General features: G+C 42.6%; 1 protein-coding gene and 1 long non-coding RNA gene across 2 annotated transcripts in view; one reads left to right on the top strand and one right to left on the bottom strand.

Annotated features, from left to right (window-relative positions):
* The window catches only part of LOC127051001 (uncharacterized), a 427,926-nt gene that overhangs the window by 109,913 nt on the left and 300,707 nt on the right, over positions 1-17,306 (top strand). The window lies entirely within an intron of this gene.
* SIX4 (SIX homeobox 4) lies at positions 2,815-15,967 on the bottom strand. Its single transcript, XM_050952553.1, has 3 exons — positions 14,775-15,967; positions 11,706-12,400; positions 2,815-9,035 (listed from the first exon to the last, which is right to left on the bottom strand). The coding sequence occupies exons 1-3, from the start codon at positions 15,608-15,610 to the stop codon at positions 8,239-8,241; spliced, it is 2,328 nt and encodes a 775-aa protein (XP_050808510.1). The 5' UTR covers positions 15,611-15,967; the 3' UTR covers positions 2,815-8,238.

Genomic DNA, 17,306 nt, shown 5'->3' with positions numbered 1-17,306 from the left:
TGCCATCTGGAAGCAGAACAAGCCTTAATGAATTAAGCATCACAACAGGCTTGGGAGGTAGGAACATATTCTCTCTATTTTACAGGCAGAAAAGCTGAGGCACAGTGAAGTGATGTGGGCAATGGGAAGGAGCATGAACTCTGCTCCTGGGAAGGAGAGTTGGGTAGCCACGTGAGTGTCACTCATGTTCCTTAAGGATATTTCTCTTCAGGATCTGCATTAGCTACAGCAGCTGCAGAGCCTGTGCTATGTACACAGTTCTGTAGGAGCTGGAGTGAGGATTTGGCCTATGAAATGTAATTACAATGATTAAGACATTATGGGCCTGATTTTTCACAAGTGCTGAGTACCTGCCACTCCAACTGAAGTCAGTGGGAGCTGGAGATGCTCCAAACATTTGAAAAATCAGGCCTTAATTGTGCATTTATTGTTGCTATTTTTAGATGCTCCGTTTGATTCCTTGAAATAAAATTGAGAAACCAAACCGCAAGCTATAAAAGCAGAAATGGAGGCCAGTGCTGGGTCACATTCTGCTCCCAGGCACACAGACACTTCTCCCTCCTAATAATGCAGCCAAAGATTTCAGATCATTCTCCTGCTTCTGTATAGCAGAATTACTTTGATAAAGTCTGACAAGCAAACAGCCTGCAATGTGCTTTCAGAGTGGATGGTCTTTTTTGATGGCTTAAATGAATCAAGTGACTGAGATTTAAAAATCAGCTGCATTAAACACAATAATTTGGGTTTTCAAAAAAAGAACAAACTTCTGTAACATTAGAATTACACACCAGAAGCAAATCCTAATATTGTGTACGGCCTGGTTGCTGGAGGCAACTGCATACAGTAGACCAGATCCTGGTCTGTGTTCTAGCTGCATTGCTCCAGAAAATCCTACCCTCTGAGTATTCCCCTGCACGAGAAAAGCCTTGGGTGGTGTAGAATTATTAGAATGGCTCCCATCCAGGCTCCTGGCAAAGGGACATGGTTGTGGAGAGGGGCATGGATGTGGTGTCTCCAAATCCCCAGTGATCTGATGATGGAACAGTCCTTAGGAACTGTTGGGAATCTGTGCAAAGTAGAGCAGCCCTGAGGTTGCTCTACTGTAGGCCAGACTGGCTGTTAGCTGCTCTCAGAACTGGGACAGCAGTGATGGTATAAAGGCTGCTGAGTGCAGTTCACAGTCTGGGCCATTGACTTCAGTAGGGCTAATTACATGACTAAAGCGAGCAGAACAAACAGTTATAAGTATGAACCTGGATAACACTATGCATTAGTGAATGTAATGAGGTATACAAACCCCACACTGAGCAACAAGAGGTTAAGGAACTACTCTGAGCTCAACTGGCCCTGCCTGCCACATCCGGAGCAAATGTACCAACTAGAGAAGGAGCTAAAAGGCAGAAGAGCAGCTCATTTGGGGGCAGACCAGGAAGGAGAACAGATCTGGTACCACAGCTCCAGGGAGATGAGCTGAGGGAAGGCAGAATCTCCCCCAAACAACTGCCTAAAGGCCCATCCCTGAAGGAAGGGAGGGCCTGCTGCAGATAAGCATTGCTCTTTCATGTGAACTTTGGACTGGATTGAGCCCCTTTATTTTTATTTGGACTGCCCCAGCAGGGGAAAGCCTTGGACTGAGCTGGGCCAGGAGGTTGGGCCATACTCCAGGAGGGGGCAGTTGCCCTCACACTGCCTTGCAGCAGATAGTGACCTTGGGGGAGGTGGTAGGAAGTGACCCAGGGAGGGCTGCCTTAAGCCTCCACAGTTGTCAGAGCTCTGATCATCCACAAATAGCCCTGGGTTGGAGCCTTGTGAAGTGAGAGGGTCCCTTGCTCCTACCAATGAACCCCTTTCATGTCACTATCTTAAGCCCCACTCACTACGCAGCGCTCCTTACCAACCAATCCTGAGTAATGGCCATCAGTGACTAAAAGAAAACAAAAGTCTAATGAACTATAGTTCAAAAGTGACAAAGTTGTCTCTGAACATGAAAAACCCATGTGAAATGTTTTAATGGGAGTCAAATCTCAACTTACATGACGTGACGTACCCTAGGTTTGAACATGTTAAGGGGTGGTTTTTATGTGCTTGCATGGTAAGTTAGTCAGCTATATTTCATGCAACTAGATGTTCACTGTGGATAACAATCTCCTGTGCCACCTATACGTGAGTCTTCTAGCTGAATTTACTGATACTAAATTTGTTTTGGAACCAAAAACAGCAACTGTACATAACCCTAAAACTTGGTGAGGAACATGAAAATAATTCAGTAACACTGAAATACTCCGGTACTAAGGTGGTGTAAAGATCAGTCTGCTCTCAAATCTAGCAAAAAAGATGTTCAGTGACTTGCACAATTTTCAAATAGTTCAGTTTTAAATTGAGATTGTCAAGCTACCTTTACAAAATAAATAAGGTGTGTGTGAGAGCTTAGAAAAATGAGCTATATGTGAACACTGAATACTAGTTAGTAAGCAGAAGCCTGTTTTGATGTTGTCTCTGTACAACTTTGGTATAAATTCAGTAACATACATGGATTTTCAATGGCGTGATTCAGTATGAAATAGCAAACATGATACTTTTAAATTTGGTATTTTAAATGGAAAGTTAGGGCCTGCTGCAAAACTGATTAAGGCTACAGAAAGCCTATATTAGCTTCAGTGGAGTTTGAAGTAGGCCAATAGTGAAAATACATCTTTTCTATTGCCATTACCTTTAGAATAAATCCTTACAAATGTATATCTAATTCAGATTATATTTCTAACAGAAGTTCTGCATTCAAATGAAATATGTAAACAGAGTTGTTTGCAGCACAAGATGTGTATAAATATAAAGTTTATTCAGTATAGTGTTTAGAAAAATAAGTTCACATCATCTCAGAATACAAATAAAACACTTAACTGTCCAGGCACAAACCCCTACTACAGTACAACAAACATACATACCTTAGATCTCTTTGGTTGGGTCATAAGAACAAAACTGTTTGATGATAGGCTTCAGGTACTATCAATAACCTACTGGTGCAGTAAAGACTTCTGGTTATTCTCTACTCTAATGCATACATTCTGTAAAGATTTCATCTTTGTTGTAAGGCACAATAAACCCATATTGATTACAGAAATAACTGGTTAGTTCTGGACAAACAGTGCATGCAGCAGAAGAATGAATAACCTTTAAATGCGAATCCTGAAAGCCGAAAGATTCACATGCTCCTTGAGTGTAGAAATGTAAGAAGGTACTTTTAAATTATATGAAATGTACAAGTTAGATACAAAATATCTTCAAGATAGGATTTCTAAGAGATATAGGAAGACTTTGGGTCTCCTCTCTTGTAAAATTTCACTATTTTGTTTCCAGAGTTTCAAAATTATTAATATTTTAATGACTTAAGATATTTCTTGATCATGAAGACTCTATGACAGATGCCTATTGGAGTTCCATACACTTGTTTCATATGAAGCAGAAGCGATACATCTTGTACTTTTGTCATGAAAGGTGCACAGGCACTGAAAATCTATGCACAGGGACTTTTCCAAGTATTCCACACAAATTTGGGCCAAATTCTACACTCTGTAATGTCTCTGCTATCAATAAGGTTTTATAAGGCTTGAGGACAGAACGTAGCCCTTATTGCCTCCCCATGGATTTGGGGGTATTTCTACTGTTCACTGCAAAATTTAAGCTTTCATTTAAAAAAAAATGGTTCTAGCCCTTCTGATTGGGAAAACAATTTTCTTAACAAGCTTTCGTTGGTGAATACCCACTTCATCAGATGAATGTAGTATTCACCCACGAAAGCTTATGCTCCAATACATCTATTAGTCTATAAGGTGCCACGGGACTCTTTGTCGATTTTTACAGATCCAGACTAACACGGCTACCCCTCTGATAATTTTCTTAATGTGAATCAGTGGAATTCTGTCTTCCTTAGTTCACAGACATAACTCTAAGAAGTATAAACTGCCCCATTAATTTCAATAGGGTGTTAACTTGGAAATCTAATTACAACACTCTGAATAGATCAACCTTGTTAGTTATTTCACTGCTGCCACTTTATATTGGGCCAAATTCATACCTAGTATAACGCCAATGAAACGAATGGGCCACAGACTGAGCTGGTGTACTCTGACATAGCTCCATTGACTTCAGTGGAGCTCTGCTGATTTACAGCAGCTGAGGATGTGGCCTAACTGTGTCCATGAACATGCTTATTCAGCGTGGTTGGATTCAGTTGAAAGGACATTTCACAGGAATAAGATTGCAAGACTTAACGAGGCAACTAACTGGCTACTCTGCTACACAGATGAGCCCTCTGGTTCTCAGCAACATCAGGGTGAAATTAAGAAAAATTCTAAATTTGTTCAAAAAACTTTACAACATTTTGAGGTAATTTGCTTAATAAGCTTTCAGCAGATTTCCCAAACATTTCTATAGAAGCTGGGTCAAAGATTTAGCAGAATTTGGCAACATTTCCCATACAATTTCCAGTGGACTTGGCTTTAGGTCACTGTGCACTTTACTACCTGTAGATGGCCATGGTGTGATGCCAAGCTGCCTTTCACTTTGCAAGTCAAAAAGTATAGCATACATACTTCATATGTAAAGTTTAAATGATTCTTTATACCCATCCACATTAAATAGAAGAGGGAAGAAGAAGGGTATTTTGTGCTTGAGCAAAATATAAATACGTCTTCCATTTAAACAAGAGAACATCATAGTAAAGACTAACGCTGAGATTTTCCAAGCTGCTTAGGGAACTTTGCCTATTTACAGCCGTTGAAGGTCTGGCCCTAAATATTGTAATGGGCTCTGTGTACTGTGTAAAGAAAGCAGGTTGTCTGCTTGTCTGGTCAGATATGCAAGGACCATATTATTATAAACTGACCCTTATTTTACTCTAGGAGTAAAAATACTATTTAAATAGCCACAATAAAAACACTGTACTGGGCAATGACACTTTGTATTGTGCATATGCACCCGCAGAAAGCGTGAGGTTATAATTGGATCATATGGCAGGAATGACACTTATTTTAATGGGGGAGAGGAGAAAAGAAAACATAAATTACTTGCTTTCTGGAAGACTAGAATAGACTTATCTGACACTGTCCTGATCCATTGCTTTATGTACATTTTTGCATCCCCTGCCATCCCTACATTGTGTAGAACGGGCAAAACTCTTGTTAAAAGTACCAGACATTCTGAGGTATGCAGCACTGTTATGACAAATACGATTTTCATGTCAACCACACAGCATAGCCAAGTAATTCAGAGCCTCAGTAACATAATTAATACAAACAGAAAAGTTACCAGCAGCATGTGTGCTGGCAGAACAGCATAGCAATTATATTATAATATCTGATTGTTTTAACAGCTGAGAAAGTTATCTGAAATATTCGCTAACTTCCCCCTAAAGACGGTTAGAGCTCTGCAGAACAAAACAGGAGGCTCAGAACACTTCTAGAGCCACATATAGCTTTCAATCCATGCATACAATTTCCATTCATGTAATAATAATACACAATAACATATGGTGTTTCTACTCTTCAAACAATAACAAATTAATTCTCACAAAATTCTTGCAAAGTGGATAATTATTATTGTTATCCTCATTTTATGGATGGGGAAACTGAGGCAGGGGTATTATGTGACTTGTCCCAGGCCACAGAGGGTGTATGCGAGGTGCTCAGATACTACAGAGAGAAACAGTGTCAGAGCAAGGACTGGAAGTCTAAGTCCCTGACTTCCCATCCTGTGCTCTAACCACACCTCATGTCAGTGGGAGGCATGCATGCAGACTCAGGGCAGTTGATGGCTCCAAGTTTTGTTTTTAATAATAACAAACATTTTAAATGGCTTGCTTTTAACAACATTTATGCAAGTCAGGGAGGTAGCCAAATGGCTAGTTGCCTTCTTTTCTCCATATACTTTGGAAAACCTCAATGACCTCTTTTTACAAAACATATACTTCCTTCCCGCCCCTTCCCCCAAACTTGGGCTGCAGTGTTGAATGGAACAATTCTCTGCAGCTCAGCTTAGAGGCTCCATGCTGTTACTTACAAAAATAAATTGTATGCGATATAGTGCAAAACAACAGTGAGGCTATCATAGTGTCACCCAGCACATGGAAAAAGCCATTTCTTTAAAAAATGTAGACAGGACCAGTTAGCTATCAAGACAGGATGAGACAGGGAGACTCCTGGCCAGAACTGACATTATCTCTGTTTGCTTTCCTTTAAATTGTTTTTGTCTTTTTTACAAAAGATGTTCTACATCAGTTCATTTCAGGCCTGACTGAAAGTCCATTGAAGACTCTGAAGGCATTTCTGCTGATTTCAATGGTCTTTGGACCAGCCCTTTTAGGAGGATTAATTCATGCTTTAATTACTGTTTATATTCACATTAGAGTTAAAAAAAAAAGAATAAACAGCAAGCAGTTCTTCATAGATCTGCATTATTATTATTATTATTATTATTAAAGCTTAAGGTTGTGCTTTTTCAGGTTAAAAAAAAATCCTATAGACAAAAGGTGAAATCTGCTCCATCCGTATGGAGCCTGAGTGTTGTGGGTGGAGAGCAGAGGGCTAGGGAGCTGAAATCTTTCCCCAGCTCAGAGCCAGCAAATACTTCCACTGCACAGCGCCCTCAAACCATTAGGGGTACCTGTTGCTGCCCGTGGCCCCGTTGAAAAAAGCATCCTTTTGTTTAGGAAGGGCATATAAATACATGTTTATGGACGTTCCTGAATCAGGGCCTCTGTGATGGAACAGCAGTTACGCACCAGTTGCATGGGGCTTGGGGGCCAGTGGAACCTTGTAAATACAGAACCTCCTTCCCTAGCCCAGCCCATCATAGTTATCCATGCTGGCCGATGTGAGGCTTTTCTTTATGGTTGCTCTGCCCACTGTACCTCTGTGGACCCTCCTCTGCAGGGCTAAAATGGTGCAAAGGGCCAAACTCTGGCCCTACACACAACTGACGAATTTCACCTAAAATGACCCAGAGACCAACTTGTCTTACTCAGGAAAGTAGCTACATTGACTTCAATGGAGCTACTCACAAGAGTAAGGCCGGCAGAATCTGGCCCTGAGGATGGATAATTGCACACAAGTCTTTTCATTCCTCTTACCACTGTGCTTCAGTAACAAGGATATAAGGCCACTAGGAAGAAAGGCACGTGGAATTTTGTAAAAATACATAAAACTTTTAACTAATTTGAAAATTACTAAGTAAACAAAATGTAACAAAAAAAAAAACCCAAACACAAAGATGAGAGGGATAAATGTCCCAGTCTTGCAATACTGGGAGTTCATTTTTTAGCTTCAGTGTGATTAACATTGTTCTTTTACAGTCTATTGATAAAACTCATCCCTTGAAAATCCTACAAAAAAGTAAAACCTTGTTGAAAATAACTGTTTACTTCCTGTTCAAACGATAAAAATAAATTAAACAGTCAGAAAACATTTCAATGCACTGTATCTAAAGTGAAAGAGACCAACATAAACCATAAATAAAATCCATTGTACTAATAAAAAAGTCTCCTTTATAATAACTGGAATAATATTTACATTCATACTGGAGTAAAAGCTTTAGAGTTGCATAATTAGAGTTTCAAATCCCCTCCCGCCCCTTTGCTGAACTGGCAAACCGCTAGTCATAACATTTAGAAATCTGCAAAAGTCTGAAGCAAGATTTTTGGGATGAACAGAAGTCTGCTGGAAAAAACAGCAACAGTATTATTTGCAATTGTGTTTAGTTCCTTAACCTCAAACACCATGAAAGTAGCTTGTGAGGTATCGTCTATTTTCTTAAAATCTGTTCAATGCCCATGGACTAGAAGTAAACAACAAAGACTGCATTGTTTCTACCTTTTTATAAAGATATTTCATTTTCCTAGTTAATATTAGGAGTGTATACTTATTTATGAAATTATATTGTGGCATGAAGATTCTATTAAACTATTAGGGTTATATTAGTAAACCAGAGCAATGCACATCTGCTTGGTTGTTTAGCTCGTATTTCCTCTAACCTGCGTCCCTTATTCTGGTTAAAAGAGCATATTGCATGCAAACAAAATGTAGCAACCTAATTCCATTATTGTAGATTCCCATGTACTTTAATGCAGATTATTCAACTGTTCTTCTGATTTGAATTGTATTAGTATTTTCTTTAAATGCAAAAAAAGTGGTGCTTTTTAGGGCCTCATGAGGAGACATATCTACTGAAACCAAAAGCAAGAAAAAGTTAAAAATCTTGCATATCTTCATCCATCTGAACTGTCTGAAGTTTGGCAAGCTCTTTTTTGTCTGTTTCCAGTTCTTCACAGACCGTATCGACCATATTACTCATAACATATTTGGATTTTGTGTCCAGCATCATTAAGTTGCTGGTTGACTTACTCTCAGAATTGGATAAGAAATTCTCCTTGACCTCGGGTGCTGACTGCAGAACTAACCTGTGCTCTCTGACAAAATCCGGATGAACTTGTGCAGATGGATGACTGACATGGTCTCCAGTTGTTGAAACTATTTCCCGGAGTGCAGGCTGTGCTGTAGAAATTGACATGAGATCTTGACTGGTAATGAGGGAACAGTTCTGAAGAGTTGCATAGTTAGTGTTGCTGACTGATATCACAGTAGACGTATTTGTTACAGCTGCTGACATAGACTGACTCTCTGAGATACCAGAGTTCAGTTCTGCAGCACTTAAAAGAGAGGGTGGAGCTAGGGAAAAATTATGTGAGGGAGTTACATTTACTAAGGAGGAAGCCATGGACTGGAGGCCTCCACCAGCTACATTTTCAGAAGATACGTTTACGTTTAGTTGTGTATTCTGACTGACAGGCATTAACTGAGAAAACACAAGACTTCTTTCCAATCCTTCTTGTTTAATAGATCCTATGGCCTGACCTGAATTGGGAACTGTATACACCACTGCACTGGGGGTGAGAGGGCTAAAGAAAACCTTTCCTTGCTGCACTGTTGAAGAATCACTTGTAAAAGTCCCCCCATCTGATGTACTTGGATTTATTGAAATGTTACCTAGGAAAAAAAGAAAGTATAGATTATAGTTGATGGGAAGCTGTGTAATGAAGCAAGTTATTCTAGTATATGCTTTGGTCACCTCAGTTTTAGGAAATTTAAGCTAGAACTACAGACAACATAGAAGCAATATTCTTTGGAGTATTTTAGAGAACATTAGATATGAATGAAAGCCCTTGAATATACAAATTAATTCTTAACTGAGAAAAAAAGTTTCTGGTATGTTAGCACCTTTCAAGCTCTCATTGAGTGGCCAAATAGTCCATACCGGTGTGATTAAAATGAACACGATTTGGCCTTCCTTAGTAGCTACCACTAGATTTCCATCAAAGAACAGAAACATAAAAAGCTTCTAAGTAAAGACAGTTCAATGACAGACTAAAATTACACATGGAAAATTATAAAAAAAGCTCATGAAGGGACTACTGAGCTAAAAGCTCGGCGTGTAACTCTGCAGAGACATGTTCAAAATAATACCTTTCACCAGGCTTTCTGTACGCCAATTTAGTATTCAAAAGTGTCTTATTTTGTCTGTCAACACTAATCCTTTGAACACATTTCTAAGAGTGCAGTTCTGCCACTTTTCCTCATGTTGGATAGTACATTATTCAAGGTGGGTTGTCCCATTAAAAATTATGGGACTACTTGTGAGAGTTAGGAGCTACTAAATGTGCAGAATTGGACCCAAAGTTGGTTATACAGCGAGTCCAGTAAAAGTCATTATTATAACGTGTCTCTATGTACAAGATAAATTGGCTCTCAGAGCTGTTTCCACCTTTTGACATCTCCAATTCTCCACCTCTTTCAGGAAACTTTTAGAATGATACTTGTAAGGGGCTGTAATTGGTTCTGGAGATACTTGTTTTATAACATGTATAGTGCATAGCTCACTTAGGGCGTGTTTAAAATGGGGACTGTTTACCTCCCCCTTAGTTTTTCATTAGCCAATATTTTCAAGATGCTCCTAGAGACTTTTTTTGGTTCCCATAATTATTTCTACCTAATGAATACACTAGCAAAATGAAGGAAGAAAACCAAAAGTTATGTAGGAATAAGATATAAATAAATTATAGCAGCTTGCTTAAGACAGCATGGAACGTATTTCACTATGAATACAAAACCAGTTACCCACTAGTCTCACAATTTAAAAACAACTAAACGGTAAACATGGAGGTTTCTGATTTTTCTCTAGCCTGGAATCCCCACTGGGGACTGATCACACTCGTCTAGTAAGGTGACTTCTCTCTAGCATGGAAAAATGCTGACTGCTTCAGATAAAGGTTTACACCACTTCTTCAGGCTGTCCAACACTATTTCAGGTAGAGAAATTTCTTCCTCACCTTTTGCTGGCTGTCAGCCTATGCCTTGGAGCATGTACATTAACAGCCCTTGTAATTTCAGATGGTATTAAAATAAAATATCTAAGCTTTTTTATGTCACTAAGCTATTTGTCCAATAACAGTGAGTTGCATAGTATATCAGGGTTGGAAGGGATCTCAAGAGGTCATCTAGTCCAACCCCCTGCTCAAAGCAGGGCCAATCCTCAGACAGATTTTTGCCCCCAATCCCTAAATGGCCCTCTCAAGGATTGAACTCACCACCCTGTGTTTAGCAGACCAATGCTCAAACCACTGAGCTATAGTTCAGAATATCTTTACACACACACTCTTGCACTCTCTCCCCCTTCATTAAATTCCTCTTTATTGGAAAAATAATTAACTCCTTACACACATGCACCTCAAATAAGCTAAATTGCAGTACAATTTGATTGTTGTTATATTATTCACGGTCCTTGCTATTACACAGAAATTCATATTTGGTTTAAACATTTTCCTAACAGCAAAATGCTGAAGATTAATAAATTATAGGATAGTTCAGCTTTGCCTTTACTTTATAATTCACCCACATCAAAATAATGATCCAGAACTAGATTTGCTTTGCACAGATTTTCTTCCTTACTAGCCAGAAAAATCAATCCATAATAAATGCTAAGGCAACCTCTAAAATAATCTGTTGGGAGGAGTTCATATAGTTGGTATGTTCATCCACGGTAACATACATTTCCCTGGGGCTAAGGTTACCTTTACCCAAAACATCTTAACATTTTATATCTACAAGGAATCACATATTTCTGTGATTTCTCTTTAGATTAGTTGTTCTTAATTATAGGATGGACAGATTACAAGCACAACTGATCAGTCTTGTTGTGCCTGTATATTTAGTGGTTTTAACTTACTTTTACAAAATGCTTTGGTTAAAAACAGTACATACTTTCTCACTACCTGCCAGGCTAGTTCTCATTTTAAGAAAGTATTAATCAATAATCTTTTCTTTTTCTACTTATTGATTTAACACATTTCTGGAATTGTGAAGATTCATACGGAAGGATTCCTAGAATGGTATTTAAAAAAAGCAGTAAAATACCAGACCTTCCTTTGTGCTGCATTAGAAAAAAAAAGAGTCCAGACCCCACATAACTTGATCTTTGTGAATCGAGGAAACTGATTGTTACAGGGAGATGTTGTAATGTATGATTTCATGTACTGCACACTGCAGCTGCCAGGACGCTGTAACCATACACCACTGCACAAATATGACACTATTAAAGATGAAATGTATTCCATTTTTTCCCCTCAAAAAAGTCTTTACTTTAGTAAAGAAAACTTTTACCTTGTGAAGCTGCCACAGAAACAGGAGGCAGCTGCAGAGGAGAAAACCCGATGCTTCCATTAAGCAACTGGCCATTTGTTCCTGAATTAGGGATCTGGACAATGCCATACTGGTTTATTTGGACAGGAGCAGTAAAAGTAACTACAGACCCTCCATCTTGAGAAGTAACAGTTTGTATGCTTTCCCTTTTCACTTCACTGCTTGGTATTAACCCTGGAAATGAGACAGGTACATTACTGGGACTATATGATGTTGGTGCTGCTGCAGAATTAGACACAGAGGCCTGGAGGATTTTGAAGTCCTTGACATCTTCAGAAGAAGACACCAGTATGTCACTGATTGACGCTCCATTGCTCACAGCACTTGAAGTTGTTTTGGGTGGATTTAAAGTTACTGTCTGTGAAGTCCCCATGTTGAGACCATTGAGGATTACTCCATTGGGTCCTTGAAGAAAAGAGCTCCCATTAAGAAAGACAGAAGAAGTACTGGCAGGCACTAGGTTTCCATTCAGCAAAATGCCAGAAGAACTTAAAGATATTTTAGTGTTTCCAAGCTGCTGCATGTACACTGGTTCCATGTGATTGGGAAGGCTTAGGCTGGTAGCTCCATCAGACGAGTTGGGGAGTGGATGTGGAGATAAATCCTCCTGCCCCTTACTGGATTCATCTTCTGTGCTAGGGTTGCCATCTGACTCGCTATGGGGAAAGATGGAAATATGATATTTCATTACAATGACATTATTCATAGGTTTTAAGTCGAGAAGGGGTCACTACGGCTATCACAGGCCATAGAACAATATCCAGTGATGTTTATTGTTCGCATTTGGTTTTTAAAGCAAGCCTTAAGTCCTTTTAAGAGACAGTAAAGGTTTAAAAAAAATAAATAAAAGTAAAGCCAATCATGAGTAGTGTGAAACTTTACAGACTGGATTGCAGACCAGTAAGTATATTCTCTCTCTGTGGTCATCCACCCAAAATAATCAAAGGGAACTGCCTCAGGGCCATCTCTTTGCCTGCTAAATTGGCCGATGGAATGATGTGTGCATGTGTGAAATCCAGCAAGCCAAGGAGCAGCCATTTGGTAAGTTATACTATGCCTTGTGGCAGCTGTACGAGGTAAACCAGGGTCCCAGTGAGCACTGTTGAACCCTGAAAGTATCTACTGTCTCCTGTTAAATAAAGCCAAGCTCACTGGACTCACTGATATTCTAAAGGGGAGGCTGGGACCACCCCCAAATACCTCACACCCGATTGCATTTCTTGAATGTCTAGATCTAACATGACAACTTCATTCTGTTCCAATTTCTCCTTTCCCAAAAAGGGAAAGTGACCCACTGGTACCTTTATTTACAAAAGAGACAAAGAAAATATTCCAGACTTCCGAGGGGATGGGAGGGGGAATCTGTTGTGGTTGCATATAGTATGATCAGACATCCTCGTATTTGGTTAATTTTTATCTCTGAAGAATGGGACTACCCAGACTGCCACCAGCCTTTAAAAGCAGCACTGCTTTGATTTATTAGTTGAGACCGAACCTATCTAACAGTTTGAGAGAGAGTGACTCCTGGAGGCAGATCCAAAGAGGGCTCCAGCCCAACTCCTCCTCCAGGTGCTTGGAAATGAAAAAGAAGGGTGCCTCTTTCCTCCCTCCTTTGTGCAGGGGGCCAATTAATATTGGAAAAGATTTGGTGATCAAAACCTCCATAGAACACACCCAGGAGTTTTTACCAAGGGAAGAACTCAACAACCTCCCCATAAGCCTTAGGGGCTGGGCAGATGGGGTGTTAAATGTGCTGTGTGCCATCTAAATCCCCCCTTGTCCTGCCAACACCCCAGTACACACAGGTTCCCTCTGTTTCTGAGCCACCCAGGGCTTGGCTTTTGCTGACTTGTCTGCTCGAGTGCATTTTTTTTTCTTAGTTTTTTGTTGCTGTTGGTTGCTCTGTGTCTCTCTCTCCACAGCCCTTTGTCCCTTTGATGTGTCCCGAAAAATGGGGGCTGGGGGTGGGAGAGGCTTGGATCAGCACAATCCCTTCCTTGGTTGAGAAATGCCTTGAGGCCTTTTTCTGCCCACCGCCTTTGGAAAGGAAGGAAGGGGGCTGGAATGTGGCCTGTATGCAGGGAGGTCACCTCCACCTGGCCGGCTCAAGGCGGTGGATTTCCCCCTAGCGGCCCCACTCCCAGCCCCCATGTCCCATTAGCCCACAAAGGAGCGTGTATGGAGCCAGGGACGTGCCTGGGTTCCATGTCCCAGAGCCAGGGCAGGACTTACTGGGCACAGACATAGAGCTGGGGGAGCCTGTTGAGTCAAAATTGCAGGGACACGGGTGAAGAACGTGGGAAAAACCAGCTGACTGCGGGGCGCAGAGCCCCCCCCCCGCCAATATTCTACCGACTAAGCCCCAGCCAGCACCAGGAGACCCACTCGAATGAGGCCCGTGGGAATCTTCCCATGGACTTCACCCGGCTTTGGATCAGGCGCGGTGGGAGCCAAGGGCCCGTGCTCCCCGCTAGGATCGCAGTGAAACCCGATCCGAACCCGCTCAGAATCAGATTTCAAAACAGAGCAGCGGCCACAGGACGCCCCCGCCCCTACGACTTAAAAAACTCGGCAAATGATTAACTCTGTCAAATAAAAAGCTGCTCGGCTCCCGCAAGCATTGCACCAGCCCAGCCCAGCCGGGCGCAGTGTCTGCCCCTGGGGGGGGGGTGTGTGCGCGTAGGAGAGAGCTGCGATTTTGAGAGGGGTGTGCGTGTGGTGGGGGGGCACTTAGCAACTGCTCAGCCGCGATCACACGTTGCATGTGAGTTGGGGGAAAGGGGGGGGGGGACGCAGACCTGCACCGAGTTGGTTGGAAACTTCCCTGCGGTCGCTCGCTTCACACACACACACACACGGGCCGGGGTGGGGGAGTGCAGGGGCTGTGTGGAGAAAGTGAGAGCTGGAGACCTGAGCTCCGGTCCGGTGCCCGGCCGGGTGGGGGTGCGTGCCGGAGCAGGCTGCTGAAGGTAAGCGCCATGTTTGCACGGGAAGAAAGAGCCCAGGCGAGCGAGGGAAGTTGGCGCTCACCTTTTGGACTGGGTCTCGGAGGGGTTGCGGTCCCGCTGCCGCCGGTTCTTGAACCAGTTGCTGACCTGGGTGAGGGAGAGGCCGGTGATCTTGGCCAGGTTCCGCTTCTCGGCCGGCGACGGGTACCGGTTCTGCTTGTAGAGCTCCTTCAGCGCGTTGCGGGACTTCTCCTTGAAGCAATACACCGTCTCCTCGCCGTCCCAGATGGTCCTGGGCAGGGGGAACTTCCTCCGCAGCCGGTACTTGTCCACCGCCCCCAGGGGACGGCCCCGGGCTCGCTCCGCCTCGGTGTAGCGCGCCTTGTACCACAGCTCCTGCAGCAGCGGGTGGTTGGAGGAGTCGAAGCTGTGGCCCTCCAGGATGCTGTAGAGCTCCGGGTAGATGCCCTGGTGGAAAGCCACCAGCGCCCGGGCTTTCAGCAGGCTCTCGTTGCCACGTAGCAGATCGCTCTGGGGCAAAGACCACAGGAACCTGGCCAGGCGGTCCAGGTTCCCACCTTGCTGCAGCGCCTCGCAGACACAGGCTACATGATCCGGGGAGAAAGCCAGGGGGGTCTGGGAGGAGGAGGGAGAGGAGGAGGCGGCGGCGGCGGCGGCAGCAGCATGGTGATTCCTGGCCAGAAGTTCAGTGTGGAGCAGGAGCTGATCCGCAGCTCCCTCCTCCCCAGCCGCGGAGCCTGCCTGCTCCATGGGGAAAGGGGCAGCGGGCGGCGGGGCAGGGTTGAGGGCTGCCCTTTCCCGGGGCGCCGTGCCTGCTTCGGAGAGGATTTCCATCACATTCTCTTGCTTGATCTCCACCGCGCTCGGGAGCTTGTCTTGGGGGGAGGCAGAAGACATGTTTCCCCCCCTTCCTCTCTCTCCGCAAAGTCCACTCCTCCTGCTTTCGGCTGGATCTAGCCGATCAGGTTTCCTCCCGGCCACGCAGGAACCATTAAGATAGCTGCTATAGCAAAGTAGTGTAAACGGATCGCTCCTCTCCACGGCTCCCCCCAACGTGACTCCTCCGCTCGCTGCATACTATATGGCACAAGCAGCCTGCGGGCCCAGCCGAGCCCACTCATTGGCCATTTCACATTATGGGGGCGGAGGATCCGCGGTTTCTATAGAAACCGTCAATCAAACTCCCTTATTCCCCCCCGCCCCAGTTTGAAACACCTATACCTGAAGTTAGAAAGGGTTGATGGTGTTTGTTTCTTCTTTGCTTTTGTGTTTCTTAGTCAGGTTACTTAAAGGACCTTTCAGCACTATAAAGCAAGGAAGTTCATTAGCAGCAGAGCAAAAGAAAGCTCAACGCGGTTATTAAACAGGGGAGGGGACAGTCACTTTTTAAAATGAGTTGGCCACACTAGAAATATAAACCAGAGAACATGTTGCCAGTGTAGCATTACAGCATATGCATATGGAAATAGGATCATTTTATTTTATTGTATTTATTGAATTACTTCTCCGACCCCCTTTAAAACACAGCAGCTCAAGAACGTGAAACAGTAAAAAAAACCCCAAACAGCAATTCCAAGATCAAATAGGATTGTGAAAGATCAAGAAGAATATGTTGCAAACGCTTAAATGAGGATGTTATGTAGCGTCTTATTTTTCAGATGTTAAAGCATACACTATAAATAGCGTGGCATAAATACACAAAACATGAAAGAAATGAAACTATACTCCTCACCTTAAATCACCCAGAGTTGGCAAGTAAGGCAAGATGGACATGATACAGCAAGGCAAATGAAATATCAAAGCAAGACGAGTAATCCCTGATGATGAGCAGCAGAAGCTGATCCAAACGTCTGATAATAAAAGAGCGACTAGGTTCAGTGCACGGGCAAGAAAAAACTGTGTCTGCACAGTGTACATTCTTTTCTATTCTTTTTTAAATTTGTACTATTATTCATTGATTCTATTATCTGTTGAGAGCATACATCACAAAAGCAAGTTATTTGACTCACTAGAGCCCCACGCTTAAAATAAAGTTATAATGGAGCCTGGTTTATTATTTATGATAAGTACCAAAGAAAACAGAAAAGAATCATCAACGCAAAGTGTTAAAAATAGCCCTTTCCTCCCTTTCAATGGTTTGATCCATCAGTTTCCCCACCTCTCAACACTTCATGCAAATAGCAAACCTGGGTGCTTTTGAGGACATGCTGTATAGCACCGGAAATTCTGTCCTACAATGCTAAGTGTTGAGTATAACAATCAGTTGAATACTTTTATAGGATAAGACTGAAAAACCCTGGACTTTATAAGGCTGCATCAGGCATTTTATAGATATTGTCTGTCTCTACACTCCTACTGTGATATTTATTTGCATTCTGTGGTATTTAGTTGCATTCGGATTAAAATGCACATGCATGACAAAAAATCTTGTAATTTTTGTTTTAACACATGTCCCCCTTTCTCAGGAGAAGGGACTGGGAGAGATGTTGTGTATGGCACAAACACGGCGCACAACTGAGTGCCCTTTCACCAAGCCCAGGAGGTTAGCAGCACAGCACGCCTGCTCCGAGCGGAACGCTTGCTCTGCGGAGTT

Source organism: Gopherus flavomarginatus, chromosome 5, assembly GCF_025201925.1.
Source record: "Gopherus flavomarginatus isolate rGopFla2 chromosome 5, rGopFla2.mat.asm, whole genome shotgun sequence".
NCBI classification, from domain to species: Eukaryota; Metazoa; Chordata; order Testudines; family Testudinidae; genus Gopherus; species Gopherus flavomarginatus.
The sequence above is the reverse complement of the archived record's forward strand: the minus strand, read 5'-3'. Positions and strand labels throughout refer to the sequence as shown.

Coding starts and splice junctions, on each gene's coding strand:
- SIX4 (XM_050952553.1), bottom strand. CDS start 15,610: ATGTCTTCTGCCTCCCCCCAAGACAAGCTCCCGAGCGCGGTGGAGATC. Junction 12,401..14,774: donor TCCGAGACCCAGTCCAAAAG/GTGAGCGCCAAC, acceptor CTTTCCCCATAG/CGAGTCAGATGGCAACCCTA. Junction 9,036..11,705: donor TTCTGTGGCAGCTTCACAAG/GTAAAAGTTTTC, acceptor TTTTTTTCCTAG/GTAACATTTCAATAAATCCA.